This window comes from Bacillus rossius, chromosome 1, assembly GCF_032445375.1.
Source record: "Bacillus rossius redtenbacheri isolate Brsri chromosome 1, Brsri_v3, whole genome shotgun sequence".
In the NCBI taxonomy this organism is placed as follows: Eukaryota; Metazoa; Arthropoda; class Insecta; order Phasmatodea; family Bacillidae; genus Bacillus; species Bacillus rossius.
In genome coordinates, this window is record NC_086330.1 from 241,282,079 (window position 1) to 241,308,768 (window position 26,690).

General features: G+C 37.2%; 1 protein-coding gene across 2 annotated transcripts in view; it reads right to left on the bottom strand.

The window, feature by feature from the left end:
• Positions 1-4,830: 4,830 nt before the first annotated feature.
• Positions 4,831-26,690, bottom strand: part of LOC134527416 (HMG box-containing protein 4) — a 157,508-nt gene continuing 135,648 nt past the window's right edge. For both annotated transcript variants that reach the window (XM_063360087.1, XM_063360086.1), the window contains exons 8-11: positions 24,542-24,606; positions 21,416-21,633; positions 15,889-16,036; positions 4,831-5,127 (exon numbers count right to left, since the gene is read on the bottom strand). In XM_063360087.1, coding sequence (XP_063216157.1) covers positions 4,960-5,127; positions 15,889-16,036; positions 21,416-21,633; positions 24,542-24,606 — 599 coding nt within the window. In that variant the 3' untranslated portion in view covers positions 4,831-4,959. The remainder of the gene's footprint in view (positions 5,128-15,888; positions 16,037-21,415; positions 21,634-24,541; positions 24,607-26,690) is intronic.

A 26,690-nucleotide genomic window follows, 5' to 3' on the forward strand; every position in this document is an offset into this window, starting at 1 on the left:
TCATATATCTTCTGATCAAAGAGAAAGAAAGACATGTAAACATTTTGGCGATTCCTTCGACTGGTGAGACAGAACACCTACATTTTGTATGTATTAAATCTGTGTCCAGATTATTGCATTCACAACTTTAAAAACATCAAAATAAGAAATGGATTTGCGAGTGTGGTCTTCAGTATTTTCAGAGTGCAGACAGATTAAATTCACACAATGTTCTCTGCAGCCAGCATAAGGCATGCGGTCATGTTTCCTTACAGAAGAGAACATTTTTAGATTTTAGGAATGTTTAAAAATAGGATCGCCTCAGTATTGTTGCATACTGTGATACTGAGTGTTATCTTAAGCCTTTCTTCATCTGTTTTCCCGGTGACAAATCTTCTAGCACCACTCGGGTGAAAGAACATGTAACCTGTGCATGTAGCATTTTGTGTCTGTGGGTAGGACAGCTCTCTGTCAAAATATATGCAATTCAAATGTAAAAATTGTATTGCCGAAATTGTCTCAAAGTTAGTTTCTATGTCAAGTGGTTTTTTTTAGAAATATATTTATTCAAAGACCATCGCTGTTAACACGCCGATTCTACACTGCTAGCAAGTCAAACACATTGCCATATCTGTACGAAGGTATTGGCTGGGCAGAAGGTGCTCGACCATTGTCACTTGTCTGGTGAAATATGTGGTTATGCCCATGGAAAGTGCAACTTGGCTTTCAAATTGGCAAAAAATAAAATCATTGCTGTATTTCATAATTTGCAAAATTATGACTCAAATTTTTGATAAAACATTTAGTATTACGACGAACTGCACAGCCGGATGGTTCCTTTGTCGTTGAGAACCCCAGCGATGACAAGGTTATAGATATGACTCTGGAGAGTTACAAGTGTATTACAAATACTTACCTAATAATGTGCAGTGTGCACTATGCGACTTGGATTCATAGATTCAATACATTTTTTAATTCATCTCTGAAACCCTTGCTGGCCATCTAATGCCAGATCAGTTGAAAATCACCCGTTCAATGTTTCCAGATGATGCACAGTATGAGAGAGCTACTAGGAAAGGAGTTTTGTAAAATCCAAGGAAGTTTGCAGACTGCCTTGCTCCTAGTAAGGAATCATTCCATAAAGTAATGAGTGGCACAGACGTGAGTGATTTGGACTACACTCATGCCCAAAGGGCTTGAGATGTATTCCAGTGTGTCACATTGAATGAGTACACAAATTATTACCTAAACATTGATACTTGTTTGCTGGCTGATGTATTTGAGTAATTTAGTTCAGTTTTATTTACAGTATTATTCTTTAGATCTGGCTCATTGCATCACCACTCCCTCGCTCGCATGGGATGCCCTGACTTGAATTGATAACAAAATGCCAGTATTAGTAAATTACTGCTAACTCTTGCACTGTGCAAAAATTACATTGTTCATGCCAAAAAAACTGTAGCACTACGTTCAGTATTGAGTGGACATCAGCCAGGTTCACAGAGTTTTAAGGTTTGAGCAGATGGCATTAATGAATGATTTCATTAAATTTGTTGCTGAGCATCGTGCCCGAGCTGCGAATCCCTTGAAAACTATCTTTTAAATTACTTTATAACTCTGTGTATGGGAAATCGATAGAAAATTTTAGAAAACACAAGGATGTACGTGTTGTTTCGTGGTATGATACTATTTATGGGGCAGCTGAGCAGATTCAACATCCGACATTCAAGGCCCGACAAATCATAGATGGAAATTTAGTAATCATAGAGCTGCCCAAAGGTTTGACAACCTTTATATGAACCTTTGTACACAGGTGTTGCCATTTTGGATTCGTCTAAATTAGTTTTATACAACTTACATATATCAAGCGAAATTCCCTCCCCAGTCTCTCCATATGCTGTACTCGGATACTGACTCTTTAATCTATCACAATCATGTGAGAATATTTATGATTCAATTCATCCCAATTTTGCTTCACGTTTCGATACCTCCAACTATGTGCCAGGTAATGATCAACGCTTCTCCTTAGTCCACAAGGGTACAACAGGAGTGATTAAAGATGAATCCACTGGCAACATCATCACAGAGTACATGGGTCAACATCCTAAACATTATCCATACAAGATGGAGGATGGTACTTGTATGTTTAAAGTGAAGGGTGTCAAGGCCAATGTAATGCAATCACTCCTGTTTCCTCAGTACCTCATTGCCTACTTCAAAATTCCCCGATACTTGGCAGCCAGTACCATTTCCATTCGCCAGCCTGGATGACGTGGAGGTAGTGGCAGAGCCCTCGGGAACGGCAAAACACCCCACCCTTCCAGCCGAGGCCAGGGGATACTGCCTTGCAACCTCACCCAACAAATACCCACACTGTCGTGGGCCAGGGTTGTCAGCAGGCTGCTGGCGATGGGAAAGAAAAAAAAATTATAATAATTGAAATTTTTGACAAAAAAAGGTTTTAGCATTTCAAACAAATTTATCTCCTTGTGTATTGTTTCCATTATGAAAGGCTATTCAAGCACATGTAATATTATTAAAACTTGCGATTGGGGGGGAGGGGGAGAGGGGGAAATATTTACAAGTTAAATTTAGCTGGTAAATATTACTTGGCAGCTACACATAACATTTATTAACTAGTGCTTCCACTACAATGCAGGCCAGAGGAAGTTGCAAAAATCTGTATGAAAAAAAATGTATATTACTTTTTAGCTGTTTAGTGACAGCAGTTACATGTAATATTTAACACAGGGAAATTATTTCGTTCAAAAAAGTTTGAAAATTACTTTTAGTCGTTTAGTGACAGCAGCTACAAATAACATAAAAAAAATAACTCTTTGATGCGCTACTTGTTTAGGGCTTAAAATATTTGTCAATTGGAGAAGTTCAGTGACAGTTATTTTAATAATCTATGTGAGGCACAAGCAACTAGTTACTCCGCCAGCTATGTCAGGGCAACGCATAGCTATCGGGGCTGCAAACCAGATGCGGTCGTTGGGAAGAGGTCACCCTAATGTAATGCGTAATTGGCTTGCCTGCCTGTGCGCTCCCGCCTGCCTATCGGTGTAACAGGAAGCGCATCCCCACGCATTTACACAGAGAGACAAACCCAATTTCATTGTACCAGTGGTGGATTTAAGAAGACATTTTGGGATGCAGATAAAACATTATGATTATAGCTACAGGTATATTCTTGTATGGTTCTGGTTATGAAGTTGCCACCATATATATGCCTACATAACAAGATATCTTTAATACTAAGCTATACATAACTTTTTTTGTTCTATTACTACTACAGCCATGCGCGTAAATACTGCCCCGTAAACACCGATGATGCCTGCCACACCTTCTTCCACTGCGGCAGATGGGAGACAGAAAGAACAGCGGCCGAAGAAACAATCGGAGCTAAATTGAGCCCAGGAAACATAATCCCCCTTATGAGCAGCTCTCCGCGGAACTTGAAGACAATAATGAGCTACACCGAAGCAGTACTGAGAGCAAAGAAGCTTGAGAACTACCCAAGAAGAGCGTCTAGTCGCGTAACCTGGGCCAGACTGAAGTAATGCGAAAGCGGTTTTCGGTCTGGCCCCCTTTCTAAAAGAAGGGCAGAAAGAGAGGACTGTTTTTAGTCAGTAAAAATCTGACACTACCAACAATCCCACCTGTTGGTGTATTATGAAGATTTTTAAACCTCTCTCCAAAAAAAAAACTACTACTACTACTACTACTCTCGGGGGTGAAACCCAACTCCTACCGAGCGTGTCCCCGGATTGCGGATAGAGGAATGTCCTAACCAGCTTTAAGACTGGCGAATAGGGGTGAAAAAAATTAGCCCCCGCGGACAAAAAAGTGGTGTCAGGAGGAAGGTCAACCACCACCAAAAACCACAGGGTCATGTATGCAAGCGAGTGTAGTGATGCTGCCCGAAAGGGATGTGTGAAATGATCTGCTCAGTACAGTGTACGTGGTGGCTCCCGGCGTCTATGCGCCGCTCCATTGGAAGCATTAGGAAGCCTATGAAGAAAGAGTGTATACGGCCGGAACGGATGACTATTTCCGCTCCAATGACCAAAAGCTCCTACAACAATGGGGGTAGTTGTAGGAGTAATCACCCCTCCACTTCCCGAGGCACCACGTTCGGAGACGACCTAATGCTTTGGAGTATCAACTTCAATTATGGCTTCTAAAAATCTAAGCACCCAAAACACTTAGTTCCACATGGAACAACCAGCGCCAATGGACGCTTCAACAAGTGCATCAATTGGGATTTCATACACTACTGGAACACCTCTGAACGAGCTGATGACACAGCACACAGACTCCCGAGATGCTGCCATCTGCAACGAGGACGGAATACTATTTTTTTTTACCGAAATATAGCACCAAAATCAGGCAGTTTTATTTACCATTTTTCGTGGGCTCTAGCGATCATTAAGTCAGTGATGAGCGTAACTATACATAGGATTACATTCTTTATAGCCAACTGTTCATAGTTGGTGGATGAGGAATGTACTGTCCCAAAAATTCTGAGGTTGACAACAATGAGTAGTCTGCAATAAATAAAGAACCCCATAATTTTGAGTTTAGTGACTATTGCTGTTTGTTAATAAATGTCTTCACCGAACTACCGTATTCTGGGAGAAACAACACCCTCGCTTATCCTATTCCATTAAATTGGCCTCTGTTTGAGGTTACAACATAGAGAACACCCTCCTAAAACAAAACTGTTCCAGCACCTCTGGCTCACTTTCAATTATGCTCTGAGCTTTTCCTATCACTAAAATTCAACAAATTCTTACTGTATAGTCTGCAGCAGGAAAATTTACTAAAATCTGACAAAAACAATAATAATTTACATTATGTCAGTTTGCATATTAAAAGGTAAAACATATCTGGCCACTTTATTGATTTCCTTGAGCAGCTTGTCAACAGAGCACTACAGTATTGAACACACAAGATCTGTCTGAGCGCCCAGGAAAGCTAGAGGCCGGGCATGAAGTACGCGATGTTGTCGAGTATCTTGTTCAGGGTGTCCTGGGGGCAGCCGTTGATGAGTGGGTGCTGCTGCACCAGGCACATGAGCGGCCCCACCGCACACAGGAACGAGTCCAGCAGCACAGAGATGCTGCCCGACACGGCTATCTGGCCCTGCCCACACACAACAATGCCCTCATGCACCATTCATCAAGCTATCTCAACAAAGCTCATGATAACCATGGCTCAGTTCATTTTGATTAGAGCTGGGTAAGTCAACCGTTATGCCGATTTTACATTACTAGAGACCCAAAAAAAAAGTGGTAATTTTTTACAAAATTCATAACAAAAACTTAAGTTGCTTGAAGACTTAGAACATTATATATATATATATATATATATATATATATATATATATATATATATATATATATATATATATACACACGGTATGTATTATATATCAACCTGTTTCTTACAAATAAATTCACAGAAATCATAATTCACAAATGTCTTATCTTACAACATTTAATAGGTACGGTGCAAAAAAATATAAATGTCGATGTTAAATTTAAATTTAGTCATCGAAAGACAGCTTAAAGAAAACTTCAATACTGGCTTCTTTATGGTTTAGTGGTATTCACGAGAGCTTTTCTGGTTTCACTTTTATCAGTGTGAGTAGTTTACGCAGCTTCTTTTAAAACAGGAAGCAATTGATATGAATAAAAAAATACTGAGTTGGGCCATCGCAAAAGAAAAGTCATCATTCAGAAATCAACCATATAAAAAAAAAGTAAAGAATATGGCGATAGACTTGGTTGGCGACAGACATGTTCGCCTGGATGTAAGAATGAAGAGAGGGAGGGGACACGAGAATGCAGTGTGGAGAGGGAGCTCTTGATGACCGGCAAAGGGATGAAGAGAGAAAGGAAGTGGGAAGGACTTTGTAACAAAGACCGTTAGTGCGCTCTCTCTCTCCCACTCTACCTCCCTCAAGCATTTCAAAAGGTTATCTTGTCTCATCTTTCACACTGGGGCCGGTTCAGGAGGCAGTCAAGAGTGTCATATGTGACACAGTTTAGAGGCAGAGCAAGTAGTTTTTCAACTGGTTCTTCCAGTAGCTTACAGCCATCCCGCAGGGCTTAGAGTTACAGCAGAAGAAGAAAAAAACTGCTGCACAACAGGGCATTTGGAGATTTGCCAATAAAATTAAAATGGTCAAAGATAAATGAAAAAATTTAGTAGACTGTTTCGTTCATAATTAAAACTTAAGTTATATTCTATGCATTTTTTTCCCTACAGTGCATTGTTTTTGATATAGTTTAACCGAGAAAATCGTGAATATGTTAACATTTGTAAAATGAGAGATATTTTTTGTATAAATTTGTGTAAAAGATAAAAAAAAATTAGAAAATTGCATTAGAAAATAGCGAGGAACCCATATGCTTTAGAGCAGTAGCCATCAGAAGCCGGATTTAATGCCGTTGATTAAGACCATAAACAACATCCACAGTGTTGGCTAACAGTGACTTACTGGTCAGCAAGTTTCTCGGGTAGATAATACATAGCAACAACCGGATGCTCGTCTGTCTCAAACCCCAAGCCAAGCAACTGTCGCAGCATTTTCAAGAAATGTGGTTCCAAGTTTATTTCAGTCAACCAAGGCAGAATTGAACAGAGAAGTACATGAAGACATGGGTAAAAATGTGGAATCATTTTCCCTGACCATTGATTTTTTTGAGTTCCAGGGCAAAAGAAAGCTAAGCCTCTATTACAGGACATTATTTTATGGATAAGTATGAGTTAAAATCAAAAAATGCTTAATTGCTCTCACATGTCAGAGTCTCGCACTGAAAAGAACATCAAGATTATGCTCACAAATCTCCTTACTGAGTGGGAGATTCCTGTGACCATACCAGTGTATGTGGTAACTGACAATGGACACAATATCTGTGCTGCAGTGAATTCTATGACATGGAAGTCAGTGTAATGTTTTGCTCATTCTTTACAAATTATAATTCATGATGCAGAAAATATGACTCCAGGAGTTGAGAACATATGCAAAAAAGCCTACAAAATTATTGGGCATTATTTAGAAGCTCCACAGCTAGATAAAGTCTTCAACAGAAGCAACGTCAGGTAAGATTGTAAGATTTGAGACTGTCCTTGAAGTTATTCAAGATGTGGAGACTAGAGGGAACTCTTAAGTTTCAAATGCTGAAAAGATTGCTAGTTTTAAAGAAGCAATTGCAGCTGAGCTTGCTTCAGACCCTAACTGTAGTATTGACAGTTTATCATCTAATGAACTGAAGTGTGTGAAATGTACTAATCTGAATTTATAATCAATGTAACAGTATTTTTCTTGATTCTAAAATGTGTCCTTAAAGAGTTTTCAAAAGAATGTTAGTCACTAATTGAATTGGAAAGTAATTTTTTTACTATCTAGTGTTTTTTAAAAATAATTTGAAGACTATGGAAATACTCTATTTGTAATGTTTAATTTTTTAAATCTTTAGTACTGATTATTTGACATATACAGTGTAAACTCTATATAATGAAACTAAACGGACTGAGCATTTTTCGGCGCTATAGTGTGTGGTCGTTAATAGAGAGAAAAAAAATTATCATTTTACTATTCTATAATAATATGTATTTACTAATATAGTACACATTTTTCATGTCTATAAAACCATGATAGCATCGCTTGATCCAGATCATCGTATTGAGGTTTCTTTAATTTCTTAGCATATTTTCCATCCTCTGTCTGCAGGATTTTTTCTTTGTTTTTCCATATTGTAGACACAGTAGAGCGGCTAAATCCAAAGCGTCTTCCAACATCACTGATCTTTTCTCCCGCCTCTATTGAGCGTATAAATAAAACTTTTTCGTCAATACGCAAAGATTATTGTTTACTCGCCATGTTTACATTTCGAAAGTCTGTAAGCAACTGCGATAATGATAACGTGTAAAAACTTGACAAAAGTCTAGTGATCGAGGTAAACATGTGCAAGCTCATCATACAAAAACAAAAGACAAAATTTCTTAGAATCTCCGGTACGTCAGTCGAAGTAAACACCTGACAGATAACACAACAACAAAACAGCAAACAAAAGAACATACACAGCTGCAGTTCTTATCAACTTCGGCAACTTAGAAAGTACTGCTTAAATGATTTATAATGCCGTATTGTTGTCGTTAAATAGAGTGAGTGTGACGCTATATAAAGTGTATTATTGTATAGAAAACAAGGTAAACCAACCAATGTCAAGCAATTTCGACATTTTAAGGAGGTTGTCAATAAATCAAGTGAAGTTGTAGAGTTTACACCAGTGGTTCCCAACCTGGGGGCGATCGCCCCCAAGTGGGCGATTTGGGTTATCAGAGGGGCAATAAATAAGTGATGGGCGATTTGGGGGCGATGAGTATTCAAAAGGGGAAAAATTAAAATAATACTGTACAGTACAAGTTGCCGTATAGCATGAGTCGCTAGCTATTCTTAGCCGGCGAGTTCACTGTACTTACCCCTCTCCACAGTCACCCACCTGTTGTTGCTCAGCGTGGCCGACTGGTGACTCAACCCCCTCCCCCTCCAGCTATCACAACACACTTGCCATTGACCTACATTTGTCTTCAGTCTTCACCAGTCTTTGTGCCTCACCATCAGTTTTTGTGCGTGTCTTTTCTGCTTTTGTGCGTTTGTTTTGAATTGTAGAAGTTCATGCATAATGGAATCGAAAAAGAAGTGTCGTCAATACTCAGCTGAGTATTTAAAATTTGGTTTTATCGCGTCACCGCAAAATGTGCAGTTTCCACATTGTCTTTTGTGCGATAAAACATTTACTAGTAATGAAGCCATGAAGCCTTTGTGAATGAAAGATCATTTATCAAGAGTAAACAGTGATAAAGTGAGTAAAGAACTTAGTTATTTTCAACACCTCAAAGCTAAAGCTGATAAACGGACTAATGTGAGTGAATTATTTAAAAAACGAGCAACCGATCTTGACAAAGGTCTTCTTGCTTCTTACGAGGTGTCTTTATTGATCGCCAAATGTGGTAAACCTCATACAATTGGCGAGACTCTTGTTTTACCTGCTACCAAAAAAATTGTTGAAATCATGCTAGGCGAGGGCCCTAGTAATAAGATAAGTCAATCGGTTCCTTTGAGCAACAATACAGTTTCCAGGCGAACTGACGAAATGGCCATGGACGTTGAATCCAAACTCACCAATTTGTTGAAAAAAAGTTAATTTGCATTGCAGATTGATGAATCAACTGTGATTGATAACAAAGTAATTTTATTAGCTTATGTGAGGTTTATCAATGAACAGAAATTACTGAGGAAATGTTTGCTAGAACTTTAATAATTAACTGATACGAAGGGATCGTCAATTTTTAAAGCGATGCAAGGTTATTTTGAGGAAAAAGAGATTCCTCCAAAAAACGTGAGTACTTGCGGAACAGATGGTGCTCCTGCCATATCAGGTCATCATGCTGGGTTTCTATCTAGCCCACCTTAAGAAAGAAGTGCCAGAGGTCATCACTATTCACTGTGTCATTCATCGTCAACACTTAGCTGCAAAAAAATTGAGTGGTGTCCTGCATGAAACCCTACAACTGGTTATTGCTGGTGTCAACAAGATCAAAGCTAATCCCCTCAATGACCGTTTGTTCCGATAACGTTGCCATGAAAATGATGAGGAATTCGTACGCTTGCTTCTACATACGGCCGTGAGGTGGCTTTCCAAAGGAAACTGTTTGCGCCGTTTCTTCAAATTATTTGACACGGTTACCGAGTTTCTCAACACGTCTGATCCTGTTTTAAGTGAGAATTTGAAGCAACACAAGTTTGAACTTGCGTACCTTACAAATATTTTTGGGAAAAAAATAAAAAAATAAAAATAAAAAAAAAGCAAAGTCAATATAAGACTTCAAGGAAACAAGATGTACCTTATCAAGGCCAAAGGAATTAGGTCATCATTCATCGACAAGTTTGATATTCACAAGGTAAATATTGGCCGTAAAGAGCTGATTCAGTTTTCGAACCTTAAAAAGTGTTCTGTGTCAGATAACGAGATTCCTGAACTCCCAGAAGACAAAATCCTAATTTTTACTGATCACCTTGACGAGTTAAAAACTGACATGGAATCAAGATTTGAAGATTGGACCCAGTTACAAATTCCGGATTGGATTCTAGATCCATTCTCGTTTGAAGCTGTGGATAAGCTTGATAACTCTTTGCAGACGGATTTTCTAGATCTGAAGTATGACTGTGAGATGAAAATCATTTTCAAGCAAAGCGGTTACGAGTTAGCATGGGTGAAGCTTATGGACACTTATCCACAACTGTGGGGAAAAACTGAACCACTTCTAATCTTGTTCCCGTCAACATATTTAGTTGAAAAAGGATTAAGTTCTGTTGTTCAGCTCCTCACAAAACAAAGAAATAAGTTGGACACTTGCCTAAAAGGAGACTTGCGTCTGAACTTGACAAACATAAAGCCGCATATTCAAGCTTTAACTGAAATCCACCAAGCACAAGGCAGCCATTGAAAAGGTAAAATAAAACAATAACAAAGTTTTCAAACTTTCAATTAACCTTGAATGATTGCTACAGCTGTTTCTAGTGTTAATAAAGTTATTTGAATATTTTTTTTTCAAATTTTAACTGTCAACTTTCTTAATTTTTCCAGATTCCAATTTAAAAATGAAAACATGTACTCCTCTTTTTTTTTAACGTATGTCAATGATCTTAGTTCTTTGTTCTTAAAAATAAATCTGTAAAAAATGTACATTTTAATTTTTTTATATTTTATTTCAGAGTGACCGGATAAAACAGCTTTGGTTGTTTTTTATATACTGAGGGCGTACCGGGGTTGAGGTTGGAATATTGGTGGAAATTAATGGGCGCCACCACGTGAGTGGGCACGTGGACCCGGCTGGAAACTCTAACTCAGGGCGTTACGTGGCCCGTGTGCGGCGAGATATTAGCCCTCCTGATTTTTACGCAACACCTGTCCCTAACTAAGCCCGCTCTCAGCGTCGGGCACGCTTCTAATTACCGCAGTGGGCTCTCAGGGCGTCCCACACGCCGCTGACCAGGTTAAGAACCCACGTGGCCCCCCGAACACAAAACACGTGACTCAATTAGTTGGTTTTTATTACTCACGTTACACGCCCTTACACAATCCTCATTTGATACTGCTATAAAACGCCCGAGGCACGAAACGAATTAGGTGAGGAGGCGAACCACGCACGTGGTCACCTCAAGCCGTTACTTAATACACAGATGATAGAAAACTCCGGAGAGTAAATAACTATTAATTAAGCAGTCTCTCCGACCGAGAGAGGCCCCGAGGATAAAAAGAAAACGATTTGAATAAATTAATTAACAGAACTACTTCTCGGTGAAACAACGGTGATGTCCTCGGGGTGTCTGCAGAGACGTCCGCTCTCAGCCGGCTGTAGAAGGAGACTGGGCAGAGACCCGGGCTTGCGGAAGTCAACATGGCGCCCTTCGCGCAGAACACAATTACCGTTACAACTTAGCTATGGCATGCCCCGGGTTATTATTAAAAATAACATAAACTCTTTTACAAAAATAAGTACATCACATCCATACCCAGACCGTCTGTAATAATTACTTATATGATAGAAAACAGTTTAAATCAAGTTACGTGCTAGTTCCTCCGCCGCCTGCTAGGGAGCGTCCTTGTCCGTGTTTGCACGTATTGAATTATAAAACATCATGATTTAATTAAACAAAAAACACTCACATACATAGCCGTCGTGACACTATTTTGGGGCGAAAAGAAAAGGGTTACAAAATTATTAATACCAATTAGTAGGGGCCTGTTCTTTTCGCGATCGCGATTAAACGACGATAAACGCGAAATCACCGTTAAATACAGTTTTACTGCGAAATCGCCTTTAACACAGCGTTTTTACACGAAATTTTGTATTAAAATGCGAAATCGCAGTTTTTTTACGCGAAATTTAAATACTGAGTAAAAGACTCGTCTCATCAATGGTAAACAAACACCGCAACATGGTCGCCAAACATTAATCATAAATGCACTAAAGCAAACAAAAGCTTACACACGCTCATGTTATAATGTTAAACCCAAAAATATACTGTAAAAATACGCAAAAATACGGCGTTTATTTTCCTTTCCAACATAATGTTTAGATAGATAAGACAAACAGGCAAAGTTTTAAAGCGTATGCACACCGCTCGGGGCACTGACGTCAGCTTGGAACAGCGACACCGGATAAATACAAAAGCAAGCAGATGATTGGGCGAACGGTGTTTGGAACAGCCTTATGTGAGTGGCCATATCACGTCAGCCGGGGGCGCTGGCATATAGTTGGAACAGCGTCGTAGTATCAAGCAGATTATCGGGCGAACCAGGCACAAGCATTTTAAATCGCGCCAAAAGGCGGAAAAATGTAAACAAACATTAATTTTCAAATGGTGTGACGATGATGATTAGTTGGCCAACAGTTTTTATAGATTTTGTTGGGTCGTTACCACAACGCGGAAATACCATAACGCCGAATGTCAAAATTGACCACAACGCCGAAACAACCACTGAATGAATTTGTGTGTGTTTCTTAAATGTACCTTAACGCCGAAATACCACAATCAAACCGAACCTTACCTAACCTAACACAACCTAACCTAACATAACCTAACCTAACCTAACCTAACCTAGTCTAACCTAACCTAGTCCAACCTAACCTAGTCTAACCTAACCTAGTCTAACCTAACCTAGTCTAACCTAACCCAACCTTTGTGGCAGCCCTGTAATGACATTTTTCGGCGTTGTGGTACACAGCAGTTTTCTAGCTGTCGTGATCAATTTGGCATTTCGGCGTTGTGGTGCGTCCTCAATTTTGTTAAAGGGATTAATAGTTTTCCAGATTAGTTTATGGGAACGAACTAATAATCAGTGACTAAATCAAAAGTTTGTCATATAAATATATGTAACCTATTTGTTTAGGGTATTCAGTAATGAGTAGGTTCAAGTAAAATTATTTAACTTAAATAATTTCAGATATATTTACGGCAACACACACTTTTTTTTTTTTTTTTAGTTTTTAGCACCGCTTTTGTGCTTTTAAGTGAATTTTAGCACCGCTTTTGTGTTTTAAAGTGAATTTTAACACCGCTTTTGGTAATTTTTAATGACGAAATCTGAAAATTTTATTTACCACTTTCAGAGGGCCCTACCAATTAGGGGTGCGGCGCACTGCAGCTAAGCGCCCTCTTGCTGTAGTTTGTGGCGCGCAGTTTGAATCTCACACTGCTACGTACGTCACGACACAAATGCCGGGTAGGAAAGGTGGTGGGAAAGGGAACGGAGGATGATCAGGCTCGTGGGGCGAAGCCCCGGCTGACGTCAATACGGTAATAAAATTGTTTAAATGTTTTAATAAATAAAACTTTTTTTTTACAGTTTACTTCAAATTAAAATTAGGCACTCAATGAAATTGAAAAAAAAAGGGGGGGGGGGGGGGTCGATAGGTGTTAGTCAACCTCCAGAAAGGGGAGATGAACCACAAAAGGTTGGGAACCACTGGTTTACACTGTATTAAGATAAAACAAACATAATCTCATTACTACTGAGTTCGGAGTGATGCATAACTTGATATAAAAAACAATTGAGAAAAATGTTTTACCATTATTTTACACCTTGTCAATTTGTTTAGTTAATTATAGTTCAATAGCATTTTAAAATTTCTTAAATTACATTAAAGAATAACAAATGGTTACTATGATATAAATTTGTTTTCAAATTAAGGCTTAAGAACAGCGAATGTTGTATAAATGATTTAGCAGTGATACCATAAAACTGTTCTGAGAATATTAAAACATAATAATTGTTCAGTTGTGGTGTTTGGCTATATAGAATTAAACACGTACACAACGAGATTTTACTGAACACAAAGAACTATAAGAACTTCATCTGTATTTATTTTGGGTAAACATATAGCACAAACACATAGTGCCTGTGCTGTGAAGGACTAATTGCTGTCTATGATACTATTTGGAATAAATTGTCTTGTGTTCGTCAACATTCGGCAAGTTGGTGAATGACCTGCACAGATTCCTTAATTCATCACGAGACGCATGGGTTGGTGAAAATGTGGGATGGCTGTCATTTTATTTGCCACGTGCATCATAAATACTAGCGCAGTGTCTTACCCTCTTTTTTATAGCTATGGGAGAATAGACACGCAGACACTGTTTTAAAACAGTTGCATTCATCCTTTGATAACCATGATGCATGCATGCAAGAACTATTCACTTGTGTAAGTAATGCAGTGCCAGGATACATGTATATGTACAGGCTAATCAAGTAGTATCAAAACCGCTTGTTCATTAAGTTGTGAAGCGGAAATGTCCACAGTCATGAGTTTGGTGTTGGTCAAATAAATTGAAGGCAACAAAATATAATGTCTGTTATATCAAATGTTCGTTAATAGAGAACTTATTGTACTTCTGTTGCTCTTTTCCAAACTCTTGGGTCTCTTCCGTAAAGATTGGATACTGGCATGTCCTTGGAGGGAATTAATAAAAGAGGGGACAAGAAAAGTATCAGTGGTGGAAGAATAAGAAGTGGGAAAGAAGGCCGAATACGTTGTTTACTTGTTTATTTTAAGTGAGATATGTCTAAAATGCGTCGGCAACTAAAAAATATGAGCAGTTATTACTTATTAATTAAAATTCCACATACTGTTCACAACTGGAAGAACTCACTAGTCATGCAATCGTAGGAATAACAGTGTGTATTAAAGATGAGCACGATTACACTGCATGATACACTTAACGTACAGTACATATTTGTTAATGATTGCTATGGGAGAGACGGTAGCATAGCAGTTAAAGCATCTAAAACCGGCCGCAGCGCAGAGAAGGGACGGCGAATGAGAGGCAGACTTGCTGCGCGGTGGTGGACCGTCGAGGGTGGGCTCCGCTGCATACATTCCATGTTCACTCGTAGCAGGAGGTTTCTTTCCAATTGCTTTAATAATATTGTGTATCAATCGTATTTTATTTATTAAAACCAAATACAAACAAAAAATACCAGATGGCAGATAGATATATTTGGTTCAAAAAATAAAACAAAATTTTTCTTTGGGTGGATCAGAAGGGGCGTTCAAATGGGCCATCTATAATTTTACGAAAAATAGTGATTTTACAAATGCAATCTGTGGAACCATTAGAATGCTTAAAACTGAGGGTCTAGTGTATTTGGTTAATATTGCAAATGCTGAATAACGTGCTTGTTTAATATTGTCTCTGTGAATGTATTTTACATCATCGCTAATATTTTGAGTTGGAACTGCTTAAAATGGTGCTTTTACGATTGCATGTATGTACTGAATCAGGTTAGAGAGCAGTAAGTGCAGTGATTTGTTTGAAAATAGTCTAAAACAAGTTTGGCACATGGAAATGTATACTACTAGAATAAAATTTGGAAACCGGAAATATTAATTTACCGCCTGATGTTTCAAAAGAAACTTTCTCAGTTTTTTGGGAAAAACTGGGATCCTGCTGACTCTACTTTTAACCATTTAAACCTTTTGGAAATGCAAGCCATGCTAAACAAAATATATATGAATTCATCTGAATTATAAGGTGGATTACTCAACTTCAAGAGAGTGCGTGTCCAGACTTGAGGCATGTGAGAACCAAAAGAGCCCTAAGATATATAACATTTAGCCTGTAAGTAATCTTTCGTAGCATGCCCCACTCCGGAACTGGGTCAGGTTTTTGTGGTTCTGGTAATACAACATGGGTGTGAAGTCCAGCAGCCATTTGGACATGATGCCCCAAGCGAGAACCGTCCATCGAGTCAGTGTATCCTCCCAGCTAGCTTGTACGGTAACACTACTCCTACACTAGACACCCCGTGGCTGGCCGCCTCTCACGTCGTGTTCCTTGAGACGCTCGCCGATGATGGTGAGAGACTCCCCCAGCAGCTTGAGGTGTGCCGCCACATCCACGGGCTGGGTGCCCACCACTTTGTACAGCCCTGGGCCTACCATCGGCTCCGTCACCAGGCCAGGCTTCGACGCCCTGCAACAACCCACCACAAGTCCCCAGTCGTCAACATCCATGGAGCAAAGTTTTCCAATTTTCCAAAAATCAAATAAAATTAGGCTTTGACTGGACCTTGATTTTCTGAAATTTTACCCACCCTTTGAGAATAATCACTAAAAAAAAAAAAAAAAAAAACTGTGTGCAGAAGATATCGGACATATTTCTCAACATATTTCAGCATTGTAGTTCCCCCAATTTCACATAATTTACAGTATTTTACTTCTAGACTTGTAGGACTGAGTATTTGAAAACGTGTTGGACATACAAGAGGGTGACGTAGTTCTCGTCGGCAGTGATGTTAAAAAAAGAATAGACTTGCCCATGGCTAAGGTGATAAAATGGGGAACGATGACAAAGTCAGAATGATGCATTTGAAGACCATGAATGGCAAGACATACAAGACATACAATGACTGTACCATTTAAAAGTCTCTAGTCCAAGAGACCTTGTCATATTAAAAAAAATCTGTTACTCTTCCTACAAATAAGGTTAAATTAAGAAAGAGTGGTAGAGTTGTGAAACTTCCATCTAGATTTGTCAAAGACGGATAAATTTTGTATTGATGACTCAAATTTTTTTTTATTTTGATTTATTTGTCTGTAATCAAAAGGTGAGACTATGTTGAATATGAACCAAATTTTTGTTGATTTACTGAATTTTTTTTTGTAATGGTCACAATGTGAAAATAAGGATGTAAATATTTTCAGTTTTGGTAGTACAGGGTGTCTACTGAGTTACAAAAATAAAAATTAGTGACTTTTTCATGACAATTTCTACTGAAGTGTTACCACGAATAAAACACGTTAACATTTGTTGGCAAACATTTTCAGCACATTTATCATAAAAAAATATTACAATTCCATTCCGTAGCACTTTAACCTCTTCGATAATGATTTCAGTTGAAAAATAAAATGTGGCAGAAATTTAGGGATTTTGTGTTTTGTAATTTGTAAACGTAGTCGTTAACAAAACCAAAACACGAAAATACATCACACATTTTGTGCACAAATATTGGCTTTCTTTTATTCTAGCCAAACATAAATTTACGTTTTGTACACACAAGCAAGCAGTAAACAAACAAACAAACTCAATGCTATAAGTTCGATTATGAACGCTCGCCATTTGGCTAACAACTTATCGATATGGACGCGGGTCGCGCGCATTGACGCCTTGACAGCTACAATCGATTATGTGCGATCATTGTGCGCTCTGTAGAGTAAGAATGAAACTGACTACGCCGTGGCCACCATGGAACGAATACCATTCTTTTTTTAAGCGTGTAAGGTACGAGAATTGAATAAATAGGGTATTTGATTATAGTGAAAATATTGATTTAAATGTTGTTAACTTTACAGTAAACATTTTTCAAAACCAATTTAGCCAATGCATTATTCAGAAATATATATGATTATTATAAGAAATCATTAATAAAATAATTAAATTTTCATGTTTGACTACGTGATTGAAAATGCACGGGATTGGCTGAATCTGGCGTGATGTCACCTGCTTGTAAACAGTAAATGCCAGTCGAATTTTGTACGGTGCATCGGTGTTTTCTTCAAGGTTGTTTCATCATATTAACTAGTATTCTTATCTAATGCTGACTAAAAGTAAGAAATTATTGTAATTATTAGAAAAAATACGATGGAGACCAACTTCATTAAAGCTGACAGTGGAAACTTCCCGAGAATAGACGCAATAATGGTCGGACTATTTTTTAAAAACAATCCCGATTTTTATGCTGCAGAATTAAAGAACGTGAAAGTAGCGTTGTAAGTGTTATTATGAATTATTAAAATATACTTTTAAATAATGAAGTAAATTAGAAAGGCCTAAAAACATTTTATGATTGTAAACATTTTATATAATGTTGACAGATTGTTTGGATTGACCATTCAATAACAAAAGTAGGGCTCCCGTTAGAACTAATTTAAAGCGAATAAAAATGAAATGAAGTATGTATTTCAATGTATATAGATATAAAATTATTCACCAAATTATCGTTTTGTGAACCACAGTTATGTCAACATTACTTTAATAGGTAAGAGTTCCGTATCGCATATCCAAATTGGTATCTTGCTATGGATGGCATGATCCTGTACATTTTTGTTACTGTGGTACATAATTTTTCTGTTTTAGTTCGTCGAAAGATCCTGGACATAATCAAAATTTGTGGTAAAATAATGACTAATGGTCGTAAGTTGAATGTACGATATATTTCACTTTTTATTCAAATCAAGATCATAATTCATTGGTAGATCACAAGTTTTTGTTTTATGCAGTATATTTCCACGTACTAAATTTAAACAGCAAGCATCATGTACCACAGGATCAATAATTATAGGATCATGTCACTCGGAGTAAGGGATAAACCTGGATACGTGATACGGAACACATGAAAGCATTATTAGTACTTGTTGCTATATCTTTCGGGTCTCTGCGAGCGAGCATTAACCACTTTTTACGAATCTTACAGTTCTTCGGAATGCTCACAAATATTTTCTCCGGTGTTTTAATGGACGTGTTAGTGCATTGTGGCACTACGCACCATTTGTAAGCCATTTCACATAACAGTAAGAATATCAAAGTTCTCACTAGCCACATTGCGACGTGAAAGCTGACGGTTTGTTTACAAGCATGTGACGTCATGACATCAGGTGACCTGCAAACATGGCGTCTCACCGTTTTGGCGGCTTTTTTTATTCATTTAAACTTTGATGGTGATTTTCATAGAAAATAGATAACTTCACAAAGAATTAATCAAATTGCTTAGGTATTATGTCATAATAAACAATTTTAGACATATACCTAAAACATGTCAAATACAGTAGAATCTCGTTATAGCGAGCACGGTAATAGCGAGAACACGGCTATAATGAGGTATTTTTGAGGAATTTACGGCGTGATCGCTTGAAGCGCGCTTTTGTTATTTGTCTGCTTTATCTCCACCCCTCTCACTCGCCACTAGACATCTTGCCGTTGACGCCTGACACATTCTTCAGCCGTGCAGTCGCCACCTAAGTGCGTGGCTTAAAAATAGAATCCCATCCTTTCTTTCTTTTATCAAACTTCCGTTAGTTATCTGTGCCGTGTGTAGACAAAGTTTGAGATTGGAACAGAAACAACGTAAGAAAGTATTTTTTACAAATTAGAAATATGTTTTTGTTTTTATAATCGCGTGTTTTCACGTTTTTTTAATTGTTATCTTAAAAGAGATAATATTAAATAGCCGCTCTAATGAGATTTAATTGTTTCTTGGTTAACAAAAACTATTAATTATCAAATATTGTTAATTGTTTATATTCTATTTATTATTATTTACGCGACGTCATACTGTAGGCGTACGCAATACGACTGGATTCGTTGCTGCAACATAACATAGCATGTTATGCGGTATCAGAAGTAACGAGTAACGTAACGATAGTAACGAGTACTAATTGTTATAGTAACGAATACATACGGGTACACATTTTTTCGTTACTTTTACACCTCTAGTAGGCACTAGGTACCGTATTTATTTCCGAATCGCTAGGGCAGTTTTCTTGTAACTTTTGTTTCGGTCAGTTGTTGGGGTATCTGTCCAGGAAAGGGGTGGTGATGGTTTGAGTTTAATCCCAAATTTATTTTCTAAAAGAGTTGACAGGTTTCTTTAAATGAAAAAAGTATAGTTTTCCAGCAACTATTTCGTTTGAGGCGTACGTGCGTTGCCGCAGCCGCACTCCTGCAAGGAATTAAATCGTCGCGCTACACTAGCACCACCTGTTAGCAACATCCCGAACCAACATGGCCGCCAGCAGACTGCCCGCGTCGACAATAGATACCAGGACAATGCTGTGTCGGCCGCGGGCCAAGATGCTATACTTACGTGGCGTGGCAGGGTATTCTGGTTATTTTGACGCAATCGGTGATCGCATCCGTACTTATGGGGCATCGTTTTAAAGAGAATTCACACATCTGCTCACAGAAATTAAGATTTCGTTAATATAACCTGTTATTTTCCAATTTTACAGGTTTAAACACAATTTTTATGCTATTTTCGGTTAATTTTAATTTTTGGGTGCCAAAATTTGTCCAATTCGGTTATAGCGAGGACACGGTTATAGCGAGGATCAAACTCGGAACCGTGACACCTCGCTATAACGGGACTCTAGTGTACCCTATTACATTTTCACAGCATTCTAATGGACTTTTTTTTTTTAAATAAAGAAGAGCAAATCGCTATATTTAAAATTTTCTCTGCATTCTATGTGAAAACTATGACGTTGCACATAGGAGAATAGAAGCTGTAAGAAACATTTTGAACTGGATTTTAAAGCAAACGTCTTATGGTGAAAATGGCGGGACTGGCCTAGTTTAACACGGGAAAATGTATTGTGTAGAAACATCTTAAGCGATGATTTTCCTGAAAATGCAAGCTGCCAAAAGCACAAAAAATATGGTATATACAAGATCAGTGCACAATAAATACACATTAGCCTTGTAATTAATTTTTTCGTGACTTTAAGCAAAATATACTTAAAAATGGTGACTTTTTCATGACTTTCGTGACCTAGTAGACACCCTGTAGTATATAATAGCCATACAAGATGGCATTTATGTGTGTTTAAAAGATGTGTGATAAAGTATCTAGAGTATTGTTAAAATGCATGTTTAGGATGATCTGCAAATAAATTCAATGTAACAATCAGGATCGTGCAGTTTTATTTAATTGCATTTTTAATGGTGTTTTGCTGTTTATTCATACATAAGGAGAACACAATAATGGGTAATTAATGTGTGGACCCATCAATTGAGGTTGAGTCCTTGTAAAATATATGTGTATTTATTTACCCAGTTAAAATATGTTTATTGGCATGATATAATCACCTATATTTTATTACATGTGCGCAATGAGCAAAATGGCAATCATTAATCTGACATTTTTTTAGATTAGTGGAACAATATGTAGTTTGCAAATACTGTAAAATAATCTCAAAACAATATGAAGGAAAAAAAGGTTATACAGTAAAAACCTGTTAAGACGTTTTTCAAGGGACTGGATAATAAAAACTTCTTAACAGGGAAAACTTCTTAAAAGGGAAATAGTACAGATCAGTTGCTACATAATAAAAAAAATAAAAAAAATGACATACCTAGGTAATGCACTATTAAATTTATATTAAAATTAAATTCAAACTAAAACACATATTCACACAAGCTTAATATTTTTTAAAACTATTTTCTTTTAGAAGCTTAGCAGACCCCACAAAGTAATCTTCCAACATTAAGCAAGTGAATTTTAAAAAGTCTTGGTTTCGTGCAACATAAATGATCTCCATTTAAAGAGCAGTAGTGAGGTGTGGCAGCGCGACTCACTTGGTCTCTGTAGGGGAGATTACCAGGTTGGTGGAGACGGGCGGTGCGGACACCATCGTGGGGACAGGCGTCAGGGGCTTGTTCCCAGGAGGACGGCCACTGGCTCGGTTGATGAACTTGGACCGCGACGGAGGCACCTTCCACCGCGTTGTGTCAATGGAGCTGGTTGACTCCCTGTTGCCCTTCACCGCCAGCCGCTTCGCACGTCTCTTCCAGTTCTGCGAAACACATGTGAGACTGATCAGTACACGAATCTATTCATGAAACACACAAATAGCCTGAAAAACATTGATTTAATGCATTTACTGTGATTGCAAAGATTTTTAACAAAACCTAAGATAATATATTTTTAAACTGCCTAAAAATTAAGGGAAACTTCAAATTATGTGTGTGTGCTAAATTATCACCATTAATCCAGCTACAAAACTGTTTTAAAAACCAAAAGGAAACATCTGAAATTACTGACACAGTAAATATGACATAATGAGGAAAATTTAACAACAGCATTAGTGGGATGCATGGTAATAGAAACAAAAATAAAAACTTACAAACAGCACAAACTGACACTTTGAAGCATAACTAAAAACAACTATAAAAGACGTAACAGTGTTTAAAGCCCACTGCATATTTTACACGACAAGACTGTAATTTGCTCACACAAGACAACCACCATGTGCTGTACCAGTATGTCCATTTCAGTGGCGGATACCGGCTAGGGCTGCCAAAAGAGTGCATAGTTTCAGTACAGATTTTATTCAAAAACTAGGCCTGTGCAATATTCGAATATACGAATACGAAAAATAAACTATTCATATTCAATTAGAACTCAAATACTAACATTTCAAAATAATGAATATTCGTTTACTTACAAATACTTGACATATCATACCTCGTGAGATTATCATGTACCAACTGCTGAAATTAAGTCAATTGTGTGATATAAATTATAAATACTTGTTTTTTGTTTAACAGGACTTCTTAATGAAAAACATAATAATAAGCAACATTGAAACAAGCATTCAAAGTTTCTTCTTCCCAACCGCCTCGCTAAACAGTAATGGAAAAAAATCACATAAACGAATCAAAAAACGAGATATTTGTCATTTCAAACTTGAAAACAAAATATTATTTGTATTCTTTTTGTCACTTGCAACAGAAGTGAAGAAAAAAAATAAACAAATTCAACAACCATGGACTACACCACCACAAAACATGGACACTCAAATGAGATGGGCATTAAAAGAAGTAATTGTCATAGTTTCAATCCTGTATAAAGCGATAGTCATAATCAATCTAACACTATGTGAAACAGCATTAGCTTACTTGCTATATATATCATGAAAAAACCGACATTGCGACTCAAAAATATATAAAACAATTTATGTAGCTGCCATTAACAACGAAAACTCGTGAATAACTAGTGTTTATATGTACATGTAAGCTCATTCAATCGTTTATTTGGGAATACGTAGTTTTAAAAAAAGATTAAAGATTTTTATAAAATAGATTGCAGTGGATTTCAGGGTATTTTGCGGTTCGCGAAAATTTTCTGAATCACTATGTAGAGTAGAGGGTTATGGAAAATAGGTGAACAGGAACTGAAATGGAAGGTTGGCTGGTTAGGTTAAGTTAGGTTAGATTAAATTAGATTAGCAGCATAATTAAAAAACAATTATTTCATAATTTCAATATTTTAACATACATTTTCCATATAATTATTATAGCTGACTGACCTTTTCACTTTTCATTTTAGTATTATTTGTATAATTTTCCAGAATTTGTTACATGATAAGAAAAAATATTTTTAGTGGGATTCTAATCCTCATTCTTAATATTCAAATTAAATATATATACATAATGTATTCATGAATAATTTGATATTCAAATTGTATTTGATTCAAACTAAAAAAAACTGATATTCGCACAGACCTTTCAAAAACTGAGTAATACTATTTACAAATAGTGTTTATAAACATTTTCACATACCTTTATGATTTATCATGTTTTCATTTTGATTTGAATGAGTAGTTGTCTAAAAGCAGATAGTGCCAAAAGGTTTTTTTTAATCAAAAAGGTAAGACAAAACCAGAACACAGTAAGTAATGTGTGGTATAGAAAGATGCTGATCACACTCATCTTCATTACCATACTTGAAATATAAATGATACGGACCTCCTTTAAAAAAGTTCAATAAAAAATATGAGAGGATATTAAGAGTTTATTGTCAAATGGTTACGCACAGCATATTTATGTTTGCAATGGGCTACAATCCTGTGTTTATTGTGATTGATAACAGCTGCAGAACGGCAGCTTAAAAGTCATACATTCTATCATTCCCATGGATTTGGCCTCCACCCAGAAGCCAAGAAATATGTAGATAGTGACTCTGGCCACATCTCTAATTTAGAATAAAATACCTTTAAATACATTTGAAAAAAATTTAAGAGTACAATTGTAAGAAGTGTCAAACAATAAAAACTCAAAATAACAATTTAAAAATCAAAGCAAACGTGCAAGATGGATGAAAATAAATCCAAAATATTTTTGCAAGCTCACAGTAATAAAATATGGGTGACAATTGTTGTTGCTGATATTCCTGCACATAATTTTTCACAATCTTTACATTTCTGATTTTAAGCTACAGTCGAGTGCATATCACCTAATCAAAATTTTAGCCCTAGAAAATTACTTTATTTCTTACAAAAATTTGTGTTTCACAAACCCTCTGCTATTTATTTTAACTTTATATCACACATGTTTACTTTAAACAATCAAGATTTGCGCTGTGTTTTGTTTAAAAACAATATAATGATTTGGGAAATTCTGGTAACATTTTAGTAGTTTTATACACACACATACACAATACACACTGTCAATACACAAAACACACACACAAGACACAAAAAACACAAGACACACACAAAAACCCTACAAAACACTCAAACAAAACACACACAAGCATGAATACACACTCAAAACATATATGTAATCAAATGAGTTTGCAGTGTAAATAAATCCCAAACTTTTAGTTTCAAACATCATTTTGGGTTAGATTTTTAAGAGAACAAGGAACAAACAAATAGGTAAATGCAAGGTATACTTAACACAACTAACTTTCATACTTACATATTTCTCATTGTTCGGAACAGTCGCCCACAGCTCTCCCAGCCTTCTGCTCATAGTGGAGAAGTCTGCAAACAAAAGAAATCTTCTTTATAGTAGAATCAACTAACACTATCAGAAAGGCATTTATTATTAACAAGTGGAATCAAGAAATCAATTATTTGTCACAATTTCTTATGTAATAAGTGGCAGCGAAAGTATCATAACTGAAACTACTGATTCAGACTCCTAAGTATCAAGAACTAGCAGTTCAAAGTTACGTTAGATGTAGTGAAACAAAATTGCAGTTTTGGAGGGGGGGAAAACCAGAGTAAAACACTGAACTACAAAAAAAAACAGCTTCTGAGAATTTAATGATTGTGATTTTGAATACAATCATCAAAATATATATTCTTTGATTTTAATGAGCTCTAGTAGGGTAATTTCTATAATTGGAAAATTTTTATTCCTCTTGAAAATTTTCTATGCTTTATATATACATAGATGGACATGTCTGCAAACTTTTGGGTCGAGTCAAGTCCTTAAAAATCAAGCTCAGCTCGAGTAAGTGCAGAAATTCAGAGCATAATTTTGTTTCTGGTGTTTGTGTTAATGTACCATTAGTGTCAAGAGAATAAGTAATGTATAACTAACATAATTTCTTTTAAAACTGAGAATTTAATTCCCAATGGATTCTGGAAAACTCTGTGCATGCAAAGGCCTACATAGTCAAGAAAAATTGTGTTGATGTGAAATAAAAATGAAAAAAAATATTGATAACAATGGCGCCCGCCATGAGTATGGAGGGACAGCCCCACCACAGGGCAGCCGGGTGGCTGCTGGTGGAGAGGCTTTTCTAGCGAGGCTGGATCTCACTAAGGCCCTGGCGTGTGTGAGGTCAGATGACGGGCATCAGGTGGCTACCTGGCAGAGTTCCTCTCCACAGCTAGCCAAACCTCAAGGTCGTCCCGTCGCTTTACTCCCCCCTATTGTGGTGGGGCATGAGGCAGGGCAGGGCAGGAGCAAGGAAGGAGTCAGGAAAAAGGCTGGTAGCTGCAGACGCCTGGCCGACCAGAGTGTTGTGATACATCAAGTAGTTTACTGGTAGTTCACCATTATAAAGAATGGTTATGTTAGCTACTTTACAAATGGTGAGAATGGTTGGTTCGGTTAGGTTAGGTTAGTTTAGTTAAAAATATTATAAAATTGTTTGAATAGTTTTTGAAGTGAAACTTCTTTTCTGAGGGAACTACAATCTTCGAATTTTATGAGGGGAATAGTTAGGTACGTGTGTAACATTGCAGAATTCCCGCCCCCTACTATTTTTCACATTTGAATAAAACAATTTTATGTTTAATGTTTTTGTGAATATTTTTATATTATTTTAATTTTAAATATTTTGTTGGTGTTTTAATGATTATTATTAATTCAGGTTATGTTTAGTAGTGTTTTATTACTTGCTTATTTTATAATTTAAAATTAACATGTGTATTATTTACATTTTTTATATATTTTAAAGTATAGAATGGATGGTTGGACGGTAACTTTCGAGAACAGTCTAGAAATATTAAAAAGAAAAGAAGGCACGGGCGTGACACACTGTCGCTAGCAGGTCAATATCACGCCTCAAGATAGTGCGTTGTTGGAAAATCCCAGCACGAGGAAGTGTTACTGCACACCAAGAAACTGGAACTTTCGCTGGGCGCTGTCTCGCCAGCCAATCAGGGCGAACCTTGAGGTAGCGTGATGTGTCTCGCCAAGCCAGTATTTTTCAGAAAAAAATGTGATTCGTCAGTTGGCCCACAGGGTTGCCGGGCTTTGTTTTGTCTTGTAAAGGGACGGTAACTGCGTGGTGCGTGTTCAGTTGTACACAGTCTTCAGTAGCAGTCGTTCAGTAATCGTCTACAGTCGGTCAGTAGTGGTCGTCGTCCGGTAGGCCCAAGGTGCAGCTGAACCAGCGGCAGTTTGTAAGGAAAAATGTAACTTGAAACAAGAAATTTTTTTTAAAATATAAACTAAATTTTAATAGTGTTTTCAATTGTATTTGTTATTATTCCGGGTTGCCGAGCTGGACCAACTCTGGAATGTAACACGTTGTGGGGCAACCGGGAGAGGAAGAGTGCGCATCAGAGGCGACACCACTCCAACGCATGCACTAGCGGTCAAATGAGAA